General features: G+C 40.7%; 1 protein-coding gene across 6 annotated transcripts in view; it reads right to left on the minus strand.

Moving 5' to 3' along the window:
- Ncapg2 (non-SMC condensin II complex subunit G2) overlaps positions 1–20,411 on the minus strand; it is a 56,976-nt gene that overhangs the window by 20,027 nt on the left and 16,538 nt on the right. For all 6 annotated transcript variants that reach the window (XM_052184835.1, XM_052184834.1, XM_052184838.1 and 3 more), the window contains exons 9-23: positions 19,401–19,487; positions 17,942–18,034; positions 16,740–16,865; positions 15,884–16,063; positions 14,658–14,810; positions 12,662–12,884; positions 12,339–12,442; positions 9,086–9,259; positions 6,494–6,564; positions 4,711–4,864; positions 4,427–4,600; positions 3,616–3,732; positions 3,390–3,530; positions 2,901–3,000; positions 486–673 (exon numbers count right to left, since the gene is read on the minus strand). In XM_052184835.1, the coding sequence (XP_052040795.1) occupies positions 486–673; positions 2,901–3,000; positions 3,390–3,530; positions 3,616–3,732; positions 4,427–4,600; positions 4,711–4,864; positions 6,494–6,564; positions 9,086–9,259; positions 12,339–12,442; positions 12,662–12,884; positions 14,658–14,810; positions 15,884–16,063; positions 16,740–16,865; positions 17,942–18,034; positions 19,401–19,487 (2,085 nt within the window). The remainder of the gene's footprint in view (positions 1–485; positions 674–2,900; positions 3,001–3,389; positions 3,531–3,615; positions 3,733–4,426; positions 4,601–4,710; positions 4,865–6,493; positions 6,565–9,085; positions 9,260–12,338; positions 12,443–12,661; positions 12,885–14,657; positions 14,811–15,883; positions 16,064–16,739; positions 16,866–17,941; positions 18,035–19,400; positions 19,488–20,411) is intronic.

Genomic DNA, 20,411 nt, shown 5'->3' on the forward strand with positions numbered 1-20,411 from the left:
TTCAGGATCTGGCTTTGAACTGTTTTTAGGAACAGGTATAGTTCCTTTGAATTTTTTTTTTTTTTTTTTTTTTTTTTTTAGGACCTGGATCTTCAGTCATCTCAGTCTATGAGCTTTACACCATCAACAGAAAACCATGGCCTCTTCAGAGTGCTTCTACATGGGGACATTAACAAAGGATGAGCATTAGCATTCTCCCACATAGTCACTGTCTCTGCTCAAATGAGCATCTTCACAAATACATTCTATCTGGGACCTCAATCACAGAGCTAAAGGATACGGATCTGCACTGCCACCAAAGAATGCAACAATGCCTAGCTTTAGGATTGGCATCAGCCATCACTCAGTGCCTTTAGCAGACAGCACAGTGAGAGTTAATGCGGGCAGCCACAGCCTCTACACATCTAACCCAGCCACCCCTCCTACTAATACCGATCCCTTTCCCACCCCCCCATCAAATAACCCAGCCAGTTCAAGCACAATACCTGCGGGCTTTCTTCAGGCTTCTTCCTAAAGATACAGGCAACACATTCCAACATCTTCTGAAACACATTCTGAACTAAGTCAAACAGTAATGTGACTTTTTTATCTGAATCTGTCCCGTGAATCATGGTGTTCCCAGCTATCTCCTTCAGAATGCCAAGAAGTAACGAAATATAAAAAAATCCCTTCACTAAAAAGAAAAGAAACATTACCTAAGTACATGATTTAGTTAAAATTGCTCAATACATGTATCTGGCAGTAATGGAAGAACCTATTACTATTGAGTCAGCACCAAGCATCTCATTAGACTGATTCAAACTAGAACTCAACACACAAAAAAAATTTTCCCCAGCAGCAACAGTACAGCTGACTGTCAGTAAACTAAGAACTTTGGTCACTGCATGTGAACAACTGGCAGTGTGACTCCTATGACACATGATATAGAAAACAGAAACTTTCTCTTATATTTAGTGAAAACCCAGAAAGGACAACTCCAACCTCACATCTCTCAATATCATTTGATAACCTCAGAGATTTTTGATGCTCAGTAGTAACTGGTTTCCTTTGTGGTTTTTTTTTTCCAATTACCTCCCACTGGGTACATAATCTGGTAAAAATTAATTCTGTATATAAGCCTAATAACACTATTACTCCATTTACCTTTCTAATCAATCTTTCCAGTAGAAGATATAAAAACAGAGACAGTGGTCTGCCCCCAGTAAGCTTCAAGGGTACCCTATATCACCCTGCCCTACCCTAATACAGGGCTCAGGTGCTGATTCACCTTTAACTTTGGGGTACTGAATAACAAGCCTCCTGCCAGAATCCATGGTATGAGATACACTAAAATAAAATGAGCATGCAATAAAGCACAGAAATGATGTCACTCACAGAAAGCCTATTGTCCAGGTGACCACAAGGATGCCCAGAACATGGGTCTGCATATAAAGGGTGAAGCCACTCACCTACAAAATCCAGCAAGCTGCCAGAGACCATAACAAACTATATTCCAAACCTTCCTGCTAAAAGGGAGACAGACTTTCTATCCCAGAAGCTCTCTATGAATCCACTCTAGGACTAAGACTCTGCCAGAATCAATAAGCGGCTGCATAAAATCACGAAACCACAACAGAAACTTTCAAGGATCTATTACTCTCATTCGAAGGAGGGTGGAAGAACTCAATCCTCTGTGGAATGTCCAAATGGGACCAGGATTCTGCTGACCAAGACCCAGACATCCTGAGCTGGGCCACTGTGTTGGAGGAGGTATTACTTGGGACAGGTTTGGAGGTTTTCTAAACCTATGCCACTCCCGAGAGCTCTCTCTTTCTGACCAGTGGCTGTGTAAGCTCTCAAAGATTACTACAGCTCCATGCTTGCCTGCCTGCTGCCATGCTCCCTGCCATGAAGGTCAAGGACTCGCTTTCCCAATGAACTGTCTTCTACAAACTGCCTTAATCATGGTGTCTTACCAGAGCAATAGAAAAGTAACTAAGACATATAACTAATTTCTGAAAATGGCTTCTTCATTTTGCCTCTTTCAAGCAGAGCAGAAAGTTCAAAACACAGTATCTAGGTCTTGCTTCCCTAAACGTCTGGACTCAGTTCCAGCTCTGATCCTGATCTAAAGGGACTAGGCACTACCATGTGATAAAATGGGCTAACTAGACAGCAAAATCTGGTTAGTTCTACAATACTAAGTTTTATACATAATTAAAAAGATTCAGCCCTTAAACAAAATAATTCCTAAATGATGAATGAAGTGATGAATGAATTCTGATTATTTCAATGCCAAGCTGTCACTCACATCACTTGAATGCAATGGCTAACTTCACCCAACTAAATGTGCTAAACAGAATTCAATGAAGGACGGCCTCTCTCATTAAACTACTGGACTTTAAAAATGAAAATGTCAAATGTAGGAAGACATCTGCAAAGAGCCCAGTGACTGGGATGTGTTAAAAGCCACTGCTAACAGTCCATATCACAGAAGATGACTGGGGCCTTGGGAAGATGCTCAGTACAACTCTTCTTGTCATACATTGTATCAGGCATCACTAGCTCTGGTTCTAGGTGTGACACCCTCCTGGCCACATCACTCACACCCTTTTTCTGGGAAGGCCTCTACATAGATGCTAGGTGGAAAAGTCTGCCCAACAACAGGCAGATCCAGGGAAAAGAACCCCAAGAACCCTGTGAGAAACTGGATAGTGTGCCTGACATCTGATGCGTCTCTGAAACTGCCAGCTGCATTAGCTAATAAACAATTATTCTGGCAAAAGCAGAGTGTGTTACTTGGAACACATGTCAGTTGCTTGGAAGCCAGATTCTTATCTACAGAGGGAGGAAATGAGGGACCAGTTGTAAATACTTATTGCTTCAAACATTCCCTTAATGGATGAATAATATTATGGTACCTGTTTTCATTATTCCAAAACTCCGCTGTAAAAGTTGCATCTGAAATTGAGGATCTCCAAGTCCCACCATGACAACATCTTTACACACAGCCAGGTAAGTCTGTAAGACATGCAAGGGTCCACTAACAACAAAAACCATTTAACAAGGAAGGTAGTTAAGCCCACAAAACCTCTCCAAGATGTGATGTGCTACAGTTATAACCAGATGTCTACTATTGCTAAAGAAATTTCCATAAATACATGTATTTTCATTGTTCCTGCAAGGCCTCTACAGACAATGTATGCAATTCCACCAACCTAGCCAAATGCCCATTCATGTGCAACATGTTAATTGAATTGAAATTATGTATATTGTGTTTTATAAAAAGAAATGCCATTTTAGATATTATAAAGCAATATAAGGGTCTAAAACCACTTTACAACAAAATAAGCCATTAAGAAAATACAGCAAATGGTCAAGAGAACAAACTTTGTATCTCAGTTGCTGACCTGGATTAACTGTTGATAAACATCCCTCCGAAGCTGCAGATACTCCTCTTCTTGGTCTTCAAGAAGAGGCAAAACTTTGTTTTCTAACCAAGACCCAGTCTCACTCAAGATGGACAGATGAATTTTCTCTTTTGAGCAGAACTGTCCCAACACAACAAGGAAGCTAAGGGTTAACAAAAGCAGCTTTGACACATAATGCATAGACCACAAGAACCAGACAGTATACCTTGTACTGAAGATGGACGCTCATCCTACAGTACAGACCAAAGGCATGCAGGGCAGTTGCTTTGTTGAAGTTGGAGGGATTCCCACTTGGAGACTGAAGAAATGATTCCAGATCTGCCTGTAAAATTACAAGCCAGGGCCCATACGCTGAGTGACATGTGGCTACATCACAACAAAGTGGAAAGTGCCTGGTCCACAGGCACACAAAAGGGATACAGCAGTGCAGCTCGGGCTGCCATCCTTGCACCTAGCACTACCTGCTGAGCATTAGAAGCACACCACATAGTTGGCAGCTGCACGGGGCCACAGGACCACTGCCCAAAGGTACCACAGTCTGTTTCCTAAGGCCGGTTCTGCTGAACCACCATCCTGGGTGGCAGCAATAAGGACTGTTCAGTGCAGAATCACACAGGAGGTGGCCAGGAAATAAAAGGACTCCGAAGGGCACATGGGGAACAATGAATTCGTGTCACAGTTTCCCAAGATTCCTAAAAAATACAGCTTATGACTTAAGAGAGCTAGTACTTCCCCATGACCACTATACTGGACAGCTTTTTCTGAGACAAGAGGAGATGAATTGGAGTCCTGATACACTAGAAACCTTGGAGAAATGTGGGCTCTAAACACTGCTTGTAAGGAGACAGGAAATGGCTGTGCTCCTGGCCTCCCCTGTGCACTTCAAAGTCTAGATGCTCATTCTCAATTCTCTTCCAGCTTGTAAGCATTACATCACCAAAACATGAAAACTCTATCTTACCACATCACTGTTACTGCTATAAGAAGTCACTTTAACTTCCAGGATAAGTAGTTACCTTGGATCCCTCAAGTGCTTTTAAAAGCTGATTCAGTTTCTTCTGGGGTGCAGAGAGGAGACACTCTCGATTCTTTGGATGGGTCAGCAAATATTCCATGTACAACAACGCTAACTCCGGTTTCACTGAGCATGTGTCATTGATTTGCACTTTACGTTTAGAGGCCGAATTACTCTGAAGGAAAGCAGTGAAACAAAGAGGCAATTAGAGCTTGTGTTCCCAGAACATTATAGTTTCCAGATGCCCTTGTTCTCCACATTCCAGGGGTGCAGCTGTATACAAACCTTGGCTTGAGGTGGCACCGTAGGCAGCCAGTCCACAATGAGCTCCAGGACATGCTCCACATGCCCCCAGGAACAGAGGCAATCGAGCAAGGTACAGTAGGTCCTGCCTGTAACACTCTCTTCCTGATTTCTCAGAACAGAAATCACACCACAGCTGAAAATGTCAAGTACAGAAAACATGGTTAAAATCTCTACAGAAAGCTCCCACTTTCCCACAGGTAAGGCAAACCAAGACATAATTTGTATCAAGGGAACGCAGGCCTCATGGTTACACTGGTACTTGCTCCACCATGAAACCCATGCAACAGTGTGCAGCTGCAAAAGGACATGACCCACACCTCAACCTCCTGTCGCTAGAGCCAGCTGTCTTCCTAAGGTCCTAATTTAGGGTATTGTTTTTTTTCCTTTTCCCCACATATATTCTGATCACAATTTTCTCTCCCCCCACTCCTCCTAGATCCTTCCCATTTCCCTACCTACCTAACTCCATACCCTTTCTCTTTAAAAAAGTGTGTGTATGCACACACATACACCCACACACACACACCACCACCACCACCACAAAATTAAAACCCAAATATCCAAGCAAAAGAATAATAAGACAAAAATAAGACATTAGTTTTTGTAATGCCACAAACATTCATTTTCAAGGCTGGCAAACTAGCTCACCAAGTAAGAGTGTGTCATCCCAAGCCTAATGATCTAAGTTTGACTCCAAGAATCTACAAAGAGAACCAACTCTCAAAAGTCCTTTGGCCTCTACACACTTTGTAGTGTGCATATGTGTGCACATTTACACACATATTAACAAAATACATGTAAAATAAATTTTAAAAACCACTCTTTTCTTTTGAGTGTAAATAAAACCAAGTAAATTTTACTCACAAGCAGCAAACTCCAGAACTGCACTACCTAATAAAGAAAACTATGTGGGGGCTGGAGAGATGGATAGCTCAGGTGTTAAAATCATTTGCTGCTCCTGTACAGGACTCAGGTTCAATTCCTAACATCCACACGATGGCTCATAGCCACCTGTGACTCTAGTTCCAGGGGATCCAACACCTTCTGGCCTCCACAGGCTCCTATACACCGATGGCACACACACACTCAGGTATGCACACACAGACATACACACAGAATAGTATGTGAATAGAAGCAAATAGATCACAGGCATGACAGCAATAGGTCAGGCCCAGGGTTTGCTCACACCTACACAAAAAGGTTGAATGTCAACTACATAAAAGGACCCAGAGAAATGGATTTCAACAGCTTCATTTTTTAATTTTAATTTTATTTTATGTATATGGGTGTTTATCTGAATGTATATCTGTACACCACGTGCATATCTGGGGCCGAGGAGACCAGACGAGAGCATCAAATGCCCTGGTACTAGATTAGCAGATAGCTGTAAGATACCACGTGTGTGTGATGGAAACTGAACCCAGGTCCTCTGGAAGAGCAGTCAGCACTCTTAACCACTGAGCCATCTCTCCAGTCCTCAGCAGCTTAATCTTCCTCTTAAGAACACATTACCATATACTCAGATTTTGACAGTCTTCTTCCCAGGTGTATTCACAGCACAGTTACCAGTGACCTGGGCTCTAGAGATAACCACTCTGGACATGAGAATATGCCCGGACATCTTTTAACAACTTCAGAGTCGACTAAAATCACACCCTATTTATCTTTCCATACAGCAGCAGGGAAGGCAAGAGAGGCACAGAGTAGGAGTAGGTGACAGCAAACCCCAGTGAGGACAGATTCTTACACTGTGACAGCATACCTGAACACAGGGACAGCAGAGGCTGGCAAGAAGGACATTAGTATGAACAAGGGGATCTTGCAGCGCTCATCCTGGGAACACAAAAAGAAACATCAAGCTAATGCAAGATTTGACAACAGTCACTGTCTAGAAAAAAAATCAAATCTAAAGGCCCCTCAGGTTGAAGATGAGATTACTTGAATCAAGTACCCCGATATTTCTACACCATCTTTACTACCCAGCAAATACTAACTGTAGCAATATAGTCATGGAGCTGTCTATACTTTCAACACTTCTGATGACAGGAAAAAGTTGACTAATTACTTATCCTGAACAACCCTCTTGAGAGAACTATGCTATTCAGATAATAATATACAAGATGAATCAGACAATGCTATTTGAGGGAATGCACATGCTTTGTAGCTGCAAAATAAATTTCAGTCTAACTGGATCCTACACCTAAGAGCTCAGATCAAGTAAAACACAGAGGAAAGGGCCTGAACACAGTCAGTTTCCTCCTCCTAAAATGAAGAGTGCTATTAGAGACTGAAACCACAAAAAAGTGTGCACTAAAGTTTAGTAAGTGCAATAAACTGTAGCTTAACTAGTACTATTATTGCAACAGTAAAGTTAACTGAGCAGATTTTAATTGCGCAGATTCCATCAGGAACACCACATAAGGAATGGGGAGATGGTTCTGTAGCTACTCCTTGCCATTCAAGTTTCAAGGCTGGAGTTAGGATTCCCAAAACCCACATAAGTTCTGGGTGGGTGTGGCAGCCTATCTGTAATTCCAGTGCTCAGAAAGTAGAGACAAGGGATTCCTAGAGCAATCTGACTAGCTAAACTAGCCATATTGATGAGTTCTAGGTTGAACTCATAGACCATCCCTCAATGAATAAGGAAGAGAATAACTGTGTCCATCCTACATGCGCGCGCGCACACACACACACAAATAATTTTCTTAAAAATAAACATAAATACAGAAAGAACAAAATTAAAGTGAGGCATATTATCCACCTGCATTCAATCAATTCAACCATCTCACCAAATTATACATACTCCAAAACATGCCAGGAAAAGTACAGAAGTTTTTATCTGCCAAGTAAAAGTATCTCTTTGTGCACATTTTATAAAAGCAAAGAGGGAGAATATTGAAGGTAGAAAGGTTTAGCGTGGATGGGAGAAAGGCCAAGAAGGAAAGGATGGAGTTAACTAGAATCAAAAATGTATTAAAAAATCCTTACACAATACTACTTTGTAAACTAATTAAAAAATATGTTTCTTTTTTAATGGTGATTGAATAGAAATACCCAGCAAGGGTGGCTATTGCTACTCCTAGAAAACACAAGCTATTAAAAGAAAATCCTACTGCCAGGCATGGGGTTCCTCTGAGTTGTTGATAAGGGAAGTCCCTGAACAAACAAACTAAAATAACACAGGCTATTACCAGTATTCTTGGCTGCCTACTGGACATACAAGTTAAAATTTCATTGTGGAAGATACTATACATTTTGATTGTAAGACAAAAAGAAATCAAGCTGGAACTCAGCCAAAAACTTCCTCTTTCAGGCTGGCTTGCTATGCAAGCTGCTAGAGAGGCAACTGATGGTCTTTCCCTGCAGCAGACCCTGAAAGCAACAATAATGATATGTCAGACAAGATGTACCCACTGGTATAACAGTGGCATAACTGTTGTGCAGATAACCAACCATTTTAAAACTGGCCAAAAGCCATGATCAAAGTGTAAGTTCCAGTGGGGAGAGCTAATGCTTTTGCTTTACTACATGTGCATGCTGTCAAACTGCTTTTTAAATCTGTAAGTTAAAACCCACAGATTAGTGCCAGTTTCAACCTTGGTCAAAGAAACCTATTTTTGTGGTAGTATCAATAAATGAAGAGACTCATACCTGGTAAAAGTACTGAGACTGACTGTTGAATACTCAGCCCTAAATGGGACACCACCATAAACTCCTTCCCCACCAAGGCTCAGAGAACATTATGGAAGAGGAAGCAGGAAAAACAACGCAAGACTCAAAGAACAGGGAAAACTGCTGTTCTCCAGACATGACACAGCTGTGGCACCGATACACCCAAAACGACTGTGGCTAGCTGGTCAAGACTGTACAAGACTGATCCCTTCAACATTCCAGCACGGAACGAGCTGATGGGACGCCACTCCGAGCTGTGGAGCTAGTGGGAGCTGACAGCTGCTGGGTTAGAAGTCGTCATCCTTGTCCCAGTAATCTGGTGAATGAAGTGGCACCCATATATATGCAAGCAAGCAACCTTAAACTCAGGAGACAAAATTTTTTTTAAAAGACACAAAGGTCATGTTGGGAAGAAAGGGCTCAGAGAGCTCGAGAGGGAATAAGAGAGGAGACCAGGAGCAGTGCATAGCATCAAAATGAAGGAAGCAAATGAAATCATCAGAGGACATTTTAAAAATACATTTTTATTTAATAAGTCTACATATTTGGCATGGCTTTATATAACATAAATGTCACCTCATGCCAAGGTAAGGGCCACTACAGCCTTTCTGCTGTGTATACAAGACAGAACTTCTAAAGATGAAACCTATCACCACAAGCTTGTAAGAATGCCCAGACTTACCTTGAATATCTTCAGGTACTCTGGAAGCACAGATGCAAACTTGTTAACAGTATAAACTTTGGCCTCTTTATTATTTTCCAGATTTCTATGGATGTTCTTCCAGAGGATCACAATGATTTCTAGTAAGCCTGCCATGGACGCAGTGTCATTCACTGACAATGTTTTGTCTAATACCTAAGACACAAATAATGTTACTGTGAAAGAATAACAAGTATTACAAGTCCTAAAGCACAGCTCAGAATTATAACACAAAACAATATAAATAATGTAATGTCAACTTCTATGGTACAATAAAACTTTCTTCACTACTTTAGAACCAAACTATACTAGAAATGTAGATTTATTTCCAAATACCATCCAAGAAATAAATTATAAATTAACTCTACATTTTTAAATGAAAGTCTATATGAACTAAAACTTTTCTAAAATCAGAAACTAATACTCTTTACCACACCCAGTGCAAATCGGATTACAGTACAAGGTCATTGCTAAGCACGGCTGTATAACTTTGGCCTGCCCAGTAAGCACTGACTGATAGACACTTTTTTTCTGAGACCAACAAGATATAACTCACAGCTGGAAAGTGATTAACGGTAGCCAACCATCACTCAAATCATAAGATTTCTTTGACTTATTGAAAAACAAACCTGTTTATATTTTCCTATTATGCTGGTAGTTCACAACGATCCCATAGCAGAATGCTCACTGCAAACTAGATGTGCATAACAAAATCCTCTCTCCAGAGCTGGTGACCAGCTCTGGCTGGTGATTTGCCCATCAGTGACTGGCCCTTGGAGGGACACAGACACACAGAATTGAAGTAACTTCCTAACATTGGGATGAGGAGGATGATGCAGCTTAGTTTTCACCATTTCACCTCAGTCTGGGAGGACCAGACTGACCCTGATTGAAGCAAACATACTTTCTCCCTAGTAGCTGTGTCAGCATGCACTAGATGCTTTGAAATGTAATAAGGCCAATCAGACTGATAATGCAATCTGCTAGTGGCTTGCATACTACCAGAAGCACAATGTGACAAACTGATTAGTGTTGCTTCTGCCTTGACCTTACCTTTTCTGTGCTCTAGCTCTGTGAACAGAAAACCCACTTAATAGAGCAAGCTTACATTCATACTGAGCATCGAAGTATGTGATCCTTATGTATTACCAGCCTAACAAACGTAAGTAGTTTATTTATTTTAAAGTAAACCACAGAAGCTCAATATTTTAGCACAGCAGACTCATTAAAATTTATGAAACCCACTCTTCCCCTTTGAGAATAACACTTGAATAATGTACTAAGTTCTTAAGTAACGGTTCCTTATTTTATTTTAGCAGGCTAGGCTACAATACCAGGCTCCTAAGTAATAGTTTCAACGTTTTATTTTAGAAAAGACTATCTTTGGACATTAATTGATGGCCATGAAAAAAATCGGTTTGATTGAGATCGAGTCTTTCTACATGCCCCTGGCTGTCCTAGAACCAGCTATACAGACCATGCTATTCTTGAACTCACAGAGACCCATCTGCCTCTACCACCCTGGTCCTCAGATTAAATTTGTATGCGTCCATGCCTGGCACCATGAGAAAAATCTTAAAAAAAAAAAAAAATTCTTTAAAACCTTGGGCATAGCACTAAGGAGGCAATAAGGAGGACTGTCACAAGTTCAAAGCAACCCTGGGACTTCCAGAACCACCAGAGCTACATAGTGAGACTACCTCAAAAACAAAATAAAATATTTTAGCTATATATATGTTCTAAATGTACTTATATGACAAGTTATATTTTTTTTCTAATGTGAGTTACAGTGTAGATGTGTATTCTGAGCCTCTGTCAAACTAGAATGAGAATTTATATAGCAAATTATATGTTTTTATATACGGTACATGGAAATGATTGTCTTTTTTAATGATATAGAATTTGACCTAAAAGATACTGCAGTTTCACAGTAGTTATGTAGCTATTAGTAACAAGGTTAAAGAATGTCTTCAATATTTACAATATATAAAACATTCTCAACTAGTGCAAGACCAAATTCATGTTGTCTTTTGCAGTCATTTTCAATCACAGTACAAGACCGCAGTGGCCCACAGCAAGATGTTTACCCACTTCTGTCAGTGCCAACTATCTCCTATGGCAGGCTGATAAGTAGATTACAGCACAAAAGCAACATCGCAACCTAGCTAAGCGTCCCAGAAAAGCTTCACACACCCTAGCTACAATGCAGAAAGAGTAGAAGAGCAGAAGGGCCTCAAACTCTACATTCAGACAGCTCGAACACATGAAAAGGTACTAGTCAGCCAAGGTATGAACATGAACTCACAATATTCTATATTCTATTCTCTCTCCACTACACGCCTACTTTCTACAGTTCTTCAGCAGTTTTTACTGACAATTTCAGCCTAGCCAAGCCAAATGGGAGACAAAGATGTCTACTCAGGGGTGGAGCTAGTTGTCTATCAAGATGCAATGAAGGAGACACACTGAAACAACCATAACACTGGCATAATCCATGGAAGATGCAGTCTGAATATAATTGTCTACTCCCTTTAGACGGGTCACAGGGTAGTAGGAACAAGCCCCAAGACTTAGTCATATAGTAAGCATACTAGCATAGAACTTTGGCAAAGGAATTTTGTTTTGTGATTTTCTTCTACAGGACAGATTTCTAATCCATTTGGGTACTGCAAAAAAAGAAAAAAAAAGAAAAAAAGAAAAAAAATGCCAAGTTTTACTTTAGCTATCTAAATTTGAAGTGCCTATATACAAGCTTAAGATACTGCTTGAAAGCAGTAAATGTAGTCAAGTCTCAACTAGCTATTATTAGATATTTGGGGATTTACTAAAAGACTAATTTAAGACAATTCTACAGTAAGCATACACCCAGAATCATCCCCAAGTGTTTCCAGAACATCATGTTAGTAACTCTGACAGACACCAGCTCCATGTCTAGAATCTAGCTCAATAGTGTTACCCCCAAGATGAACTGAACACAGAGAGGGCCAGGACAAAGAAATATGGGACAAGGTGACACCAGTAAGAATATTCTTTTTACAAAATCCTGCCAGACTCTAAAAGTACAAAACATATTCCATAATTTTTTAAAAAATATAATTTATGACTTTTCATCAAAAGCTGTACTTAAGTATCATTACTGAACAAAAATGGGAAATTCAAACATCCTAACAGTCTATAGAAATTAAATCAAAACAAATCCTGCTTGTCTTTAGTGTGAAGAGGGAGAGACGCTTACACTGGTGTTCTCCTTCTCGCACTCCTTATGGGCCTCTGGGCCCTCTCTCAGCGTCCTCTGGATACAGGCATTCAAGCAGTGACGGATGACATGGATGAGCTTTGCTAAAGTGGTAAAGATAATCAACAAACAAAGGCATCTTCTGTAAAATCAGCTTTCCAATCAGAAGATTATAATCTCAAACAGTAAAGAGCATTACTTTAAGGGAAATCACTAAGGGACGCCAGAGAGCATGAAGCTTACTAAGTGAGAACACTGAGCATCTGTGCCGTGCACTCTGCTGGGTGGGAAGCAGCAAGAGATGGGGAAGCAGAGGTTCAGACCTATGTTGGTGCTGGCGGTATGCTCATGGGCATACTGATAGAACCTCCTGGCAGCTGCGCGATTCATCTGGATCAGCGTGACACAGCGCTCACACCACACCTCCTCTGGCTGGTTCACGGGCAGAAAGGAGTTGAAGATGAGGCTCACCAGGCGCCGAGACACAGGCCGAGAATCCATTTCCAGGCGAACCAAAATGTCCTCCATTGGGCATATTTTCCAAAACTAGGAGGTGGGGGTGGAGACATGCAAAAGGAAATAAGCAGTGGTTCCTATACTCTTGAAAACTGCTAGTTTCCAGAATATAACCAAAGAAATAACTTTTTTATACTCAAGAAGAATCCTTTCTAATACCTATACCAGAATCTGACTTTTCTGTGAACAAATCTACATTTTAAAGAAATGTAACATGTACGGTATAGCACGAGGCTGTGGAAAGGCCAACTAGGATTCCTTAGCAGCATAATTCATGAACAAATGATAGCTCCAATTAATCAAGATGATCACTTCTACATCTGTAGGTCTACTAATCCACTGGCCGATCTATTAACAGGAAGATTTTTTTTTCTATTAATAGTTTTGATGTGAACACCTTACTCATCTCTCTTAAGAGACTCAGACCATCCCTCCATAACACCTAATGACTGCTGGCTCGCTCCTTCTGCTGTGAATAGTCTCCTTGTCCAACTCAGAAGCTCACATAATCACACTCCATAAGAGACAGACATTAGACTGTTTATGGTTGCAGCGTGTGTGTGTGTGTGTGTGTGTGTGTGTGTGTGTGTGTGTGTGTGTGTGTGTGTGTGTGTGTGTGAAGTCAGGATCTTAAGTGTCCTGGCCAGGCTCAAATGTACTTTGTAGCTGAAGGTTAACCTCAACTTCTGGTCTTCTTTCTGACCTCTACCTCCTGAATACTAGAATCACAGGCATACAGCAGCACATATATTTATGCTAGGGATTGAACGCAGACCTTTGTGTATGCTAGACAGGTACTCTGCCAACTGAACTACAACTCTAGCATGGGTTTCTAGCACCTGGGCAACTCCTCCATGGAGTCCATGTCTGTCCTCACCAACACAAACATACTTCTTAGCCAAAGGCTCAGTCCAGATAAGGTACACATGTATACAAGGTACAAGTGTCACTCTGAACAGCACACAAGCAGGTATGTGGGAGGCAACGCCCCCAGGAACAGGAATTTCCATGGACGGTCAGGCAGGCTAGCCTTGAACTCCTTTTAACCTTGAAGCCCTCTTGTCTCTCAGTGAGAAGAGCACCTGCTTAACATTTATGAGGTCCTGAGTTCAACCCCATGCATCAGAGAAAAAGTTTTCTTTAAAAAAAAAAAAAAAGAAAAGAAAAAGAGCTGAATTGGAACTGGAAAGAAGGAGACTTTCATGTCCTTTTTATGATGTCAATAAATTGGCCTATGCCCAGTGCATGTTTACCACGTTATAAGCAATTCCTTATTTAAAAAGAAAAAAAGCAGAACAGCTTTCAGCTAACCTTTGCAAGTAATATATAAGTGTATATATTAGTGTATATGTATAGATCCATCAAGTACTTCAATGTTTTTAACATGTAATATAAAAATATAAAGGGAGGGCCTGCAAGCTGGCTCAGGGGATAAAGGTGCCTGCCACCGAGACTGACAACCAGCATTCAATCTCTAGAACCCACGTGGTAGAAAGAATCAAGTCCTTCAAGTTCTCCTCTGACCTCCAAAAGTATACTGTGCACACAAGCCCCATCTCACATGAAATAATGATTAAAAATATATATAAAGGTGAATGCTTTTATTAGTCTTTGCAAAATGAAACACATTATTTCTAGAGCTTTTCATGAGAAACATAAAAACCACATTTTCTGATAATCTAGCATTAGTTATCAAATTGATTAAAATGTAATTGGAGGTTCCTAGAATTAACATTAGGTCTTTCTGTTGGGTGGTGACGAACGTCCTTTGTCTATCTCAGTTTCTCTCACAAATCCTCTTACCTTTGCAGCTCTAACAGCCTTGATCTTCAGCAGCAAATCCACAAAAGCCACCCGCACTTTCTCTGAGTTATCATGCAGACTATACCTGAGTGGTGGCAAAAGCTGTTCTAATAATGGGTGGCTCAGTTTGTTATCCAAAATAATTGGCAAACACTACAGAGAATGGGAGAGGGGAGAAAGCACTTCAGATCAGAACACACCAATCAAACACTTAGGCAGGAAGCATCTAAGACCATGCTGAGTCCCGTTCTTACCAGAGAACACTACCTTCATGAAACTGCATATTAAAGGCATGCTTCGGGGCTGGTGGAGTGGCTCAGTAAGACACTCCGTAGAGGGGAAAAAGGAGGACTTTTACAGAGCTAGGATACTACTCCCAGCCCAAAACTAGTACTATGGCAACTAGACGTTTTATAGAGAAAACATTTTTCTTTGAAACAGGGTCTCTAGACAACTCGAGTTACTTCAAACTCAGAATCTTCCTGCCTCAGCCTCCTGAGTATTTCTGCTATTATAGGTTTTGGCTACACACCTAGCTAGAAAATACTTTTTTAAAAGCTTAGTTTAGAGACTGAAGATATGGCTCAACAATTAAAATCATATACTGGGCTTGCAGAGAGGTCAAGTTCAGTTTCCAATATCCACAACAGGTGTCTCACAACCACCTTTTAACACCAGCTCCAGGAGAATCCAATGCCTCTGCCTCTAAGAGAGGACCTTAGTTCAGTTCCAAGCATCTACATGAAGGTTCACAACCATCTGTAACTCCAGTTCCATGAGACCCAGCACTCTCTTCTGGCACCCATGGGCACCAGCTACACATATAGCATATAGCCAAGACACCCATACATATAAAATATTTTTTATTTTAAAAATAAATAAAATTCTACAAAAACATATTAAGTTTTGGTGTAGAAATACATCAAAGGCATGCTTTGGGGCTGGTGGAATGGCTCAGTAAGATACTCCATAGAGGCAAAAAGGAGGACTTTTATAGAGATAGAATACTACGCCCAGCCCAAAACTAGTACTATGGCAACTAGACATTTTATAAAGAAAACACTTTATATATACACTTGTCTCTAAATATCAGTGACATTTTCCCCACTGAGTAGGATAATACATAATTTTCTATTATTTTCCCCTTGTATTTCTTACAAAATCCTTATAGTTTTACAAAACTATTGTATAATAGAATGTTACTTTTACACCTTTAAAAACCCTACCTTAAAAACAGAACACCGAACATCGGCTGAGCTTATATCAAATGCCAGCTCCCCTGTGACTTTCTTCAAGAAGTCAACAAGAATGGCGGGGGGAATCATTTCCCAATATTTAGAAGTTATCTTACAAACGCCAAGGATGCCTGTGGAACGGACTCGTGGGTAAGGATCTTCTAAAAGACTCTAAAAGTACAAGACAGAAAAGGTGCACAGCTTTTACATTGTTGTTTGTGTCACATATTAGTACTCTGGGAATTTTAAACTTAATAACAGATACTTAGAGTTGCAGAAATAGTGGTCCAGTGTTCTCTGTTCCAGGATGCCTAATCTGCAGCTGCTCATATAAAGCAGCACAGTGTCAACACTGTGACCATGTTACATGTTACTCTTAACACCTCGGAGTTACATGAGTAACTGCTCTACTATACTGTCTACACACTAACAGCAAGAAATGGAAGCTGCGCCATGTTCACTCAGGCACACTTTTGTTCTGAATGTTTTCAGTCCATATGATGTCACAGATAAAGACACATGAAAAGATGGATAAATTCCCCAAAGTCACAAAGCTATAAAGCAGGAGTGGTAGAGAAAATCTACAAGCCAGAGTGCTAGCATATGTCTACCGGGAACAAGGCATGTACAGCTACAATCCTGAAAACTATATAAGGAAACATAATGGAACGTCTCAAGAGTGACTAAAAGGAGGAGGAGGAGGAGATAATGTGGATCTGTGCATCTGGGGACACAAGCAGAATAGGTACACCTCTGTAGGATGGCCCTGCTGACAAGCACTGGCCCTGCATTAGCTACAAGTCATATAGGTTAGCAAGCAGTGAATGCCCTCCACAGCAATACGTACATATAGTTCTTCAAACTGCTTCTGAATTTCACTGTCCATTTCAGTGGCAATGAGGTTTGGATCTCTAATAGGAAATGCTTCAACAAACAACAATGCAGCATTTGATCGAACTTCAGAATTTCTGGCCTATAAAAATATAAGTTGTTTTAGAAGTTCAGAGAGTGTTCCCAAGCTAATACTTCCACAATTTCAGTAAAGATTTATTTATAAATAATAGACAATTTTGGGGGCTGGCAAGACAGAGGCCAAGGGCACTTGCACCTGAATTTAACAATCTGAGTTCAATTCGAGGAACACACACAATCTGAGTTCAATTCGAGGAACACACGGTGGAGAAAACTGACTCCTACAGGCTACACTCTGCTCTCCACCTGTGCTCCCATTTCCTAGTAAATAAACAAACACATTGTAATAAAAAAAAAGATAATTTTAACCTTTAAGTTAGCAAAAACAGGCTGTGGATGTAACTTAGTGGCAGAGGACACACTTCCCATGTGTGGAGCCCTGGGCTCTACACTTGGCATCACAAAAGTAAATAGCCAAACTTTGTGAGGTCATCCTGAAATTAAGCCAAGCTCTCAGTTCAGTGTCAACAGATATTAAAGACCAGTTTTCTCACTTCAAAGCTGTATTTGATTACACAAATAGAAGAAAAAAGAAAGATTAGTCATATTAAGAGATTATCGAGAGGTGTTTGCTGCCTTCTAATCAACCAGAGCTGTCTGCTGATCACCTAGGTGTTCATCAGCATGCTAACCAGAGTGTCCTTGTCTTCTGCCCTCATTACAGCCTTGAGCGAGTAAGAACAGGTAGGTGGTGCAGCTGCTACTCTCCCCAGTCTCTCTTCTGAGTTTGTGCACACCCAGACATGGATTTCCACAGAAACTGTTTACTTAGTAACTGAACTGATCTTCCTTTATAGCTGAGTAGATCAAAGAAATGCTCTTCATAAAGGTTAAAAACTGAGAGCCAGGAATGATGGCATATACTTACAGTATATATACATGAGGCTGAGGCAGGAAGATCACTTGAGCCCAGGTCGCTAGGATGGGCAACAGTTAATAATAGCACAACTCAAAAACATAAGAAATTTTGGCCTGAAATCCCATAAAGCACTGTTTCTAGTGTTTTAGCCACCTTCTGAATTGGCACAGGATCAATCAATGCACATCCTGCACTAAGAAACACCAGTAAGATGTTACCTTTAGTCCCCTCCACAGGATGGGCTTATACAGCCTATACAGCATCTCTTCCACTCCCTGACGAACTTTCTGTTGGTGAAAGTAACTCAGCACCTAAAAGCCCAAGAAGGAGAAAGGAAACAAAGGCTATGTAGTTATTAGTAAGGCATCTGAGTCAGATGTAGTAGTGTACATAAGAGTCTATGTCAAAACAAACACAAAGGCTCAGGAGCAAGAAGAAAGGTTATTCTGCCCCATCCCACCGCTGTGACCCAACATTCTCTGGCAAGACCTACAACAGATACAAGACAACTTTGATTACAACAAATCAGAAAAAAGAGATCACAGCCAAAGTAACAATCAATGGCTCTGAATTCTAATACTTCTTGGGTTCTAATGCCTACCATCCAGTGACACATGCCTGTTGTCACACTCTTGTCACAGAGTCTGTGGCAGAAGAACCTAAACTCAGGAGCTCTAGACTATCCAGGAGAACTCAGTAAGACCCTATCTCAAAAAAAAAAATAATATAAAAATTAAATTATTATTAGCCTACCAAGAGCCACATAACCTCCATAGAGCTCTGATGGTAAGGGAAAAATGTACAAATGAAGAGTTAAAAGGGGTTCAGGAAGACAACATTGCCTGATTCATCTTGACTCTAATGCTCTTTGAATTTGCTATTGGTCCTGCTTCTAGCTCTTTACTGCCCAATAGGTTTCAACTCTCTGCTGCACACCAGGGGCATATACCAGCTCTCTCTCTTAAGATTTCATAAAGAACAGGCATCTACTCAATACTCTTTATCGCACTAGCTTAATTGAGATACCAGGCTCTTCCCAAAACTTACAATAAATTTCAAATAGACCATCCATTTTCTTTGATAGTCAAAATCACCCCACAATTCTATATAAATGCTTAAACTCAGAAATAATCAGTTTTACCTTATTTTTGGAATCCACTCCTCCAGAAATTTATTAGTGAAAACCCTGAATTAACTACAACATGGGCATGGTTTTCTGATGGAAGATTTCATTCTTTCTAAATTCTAGAAAATGCCTCCTACTACACATATCTTAAGCCGTCCTCCAACTCATGATCCTCCCATTTCAGCCTCCAGATCAATGGAATTATAAAAAGATACCATCACACTCAGCCTGGCTGTTTCTTTCTATGAGTTTCACTGATGGTCTGGATTTTTTTTTTAGTACAGTATTATCATGTTTTGGTATAGATGATGTTCTCACTTCACAGAAAGACTTTAAGCAGCTTAAAGTGAAACAGAGTTCACTTGCCATAGAGTTAAAGCACACAGTCCTGGCTGGCGACACCAAATACCAAGATTCTAAGAAACTCCTTTGATGGGATGAAATCATGAATTTTTAAAGTTAGTCAAAACAATTATCCCCAAATAGAAAGGCTGAAATAGGATCTCAACAGGAACTGCTCACAGTTGGTAGACCAGAGGTGCCTCCCTCACCTCTCGGACTTTGGAGTGCACTGGAGACCTCTTGGGAAGGTGGATCCCATGGAACATCAGGTCCTGGATGCAGTCATTCTCAATGGTCTGAAACAGTAAGAACAATGACAAGCATCCATCACACAGGCAGTGAGGGAGGCAAGAATCCCCATACAGCAGCACCTATGCCCTTCCTCTTACTCAGAGAAAACCTCTGATAGCCTGTTAGAGCTGTTATTGTGCATCTATTCCTTTAGTTTGATATACAAAGAGTACACTTAGCTACTTCTACTTTATCTGATAGAACAGTGAATCTGAGCAATGTAGCAAGGTAAACTCCCCACAATCATTAGAAAACAGCTCACACCAAACAAAATACAGACACTAGGAAAAAGAAGTGTATGTAAGCCAGACAGAGATCTCAAAAAAGCTATACTGTCCTGGGAGCATCACAAACTTCAACCTGTTTCAAGAACCTCTCCAAAACATGCAGTGGAACTACCTGACATGAAATCTGAGGTACCTCTGACAAGTGCTAGGGAAAAGGTATGTGAGAGACTCCTTGACAACTCACAATGAAAAAAAGCCACAGGGTAAAACAAAAGAAAAGCTAGGCCCAACCGACTATGTGTCACCCTGTACTTCAGGGTGCAAGGACTCCATGGCTTTAGGCAAACACATAAATATCACTATCAATATCATCTTGAAAATTTACCTTTCTTGAAGTTAAAGATAAATCTCTGAGTGTGGGGTAACACCCTATCTGACAAATGATGAGACAGGAGCTATGCCATCTGTTCGGGACATTACATAAAGACAAACTGGAACTAAACCAAACTGTTAGAATATGGCATTCCCTTCTACACGTGCCTCCAAAATCTCAATGGCAGACATAAAGAGGAGAGCAAAAAGCAAAGCCATGAGTGCTTGTACCCGGACTAAAGGGCACTAAAAGGCCACCAGGCCAGACGGCCTGAGTACTGACTCCAGACAGCTGTCCTCCGACCTCCACTTCTACCACAGCACATGTGC

This window comes from Apodemus sylvaticus, chromosome 6, assembly GCF_947179515.1.
Source record: "Apodemus sylvaticus chromosome 6, mApoSyl1.1, whole genome shotgun sequence".
Lineage (NCBI taxonomy): Eukaryota > Metazoa > Chordata > Mammalia > Rodentia > Muridae > Apodemus > Apodemus sylvaticus.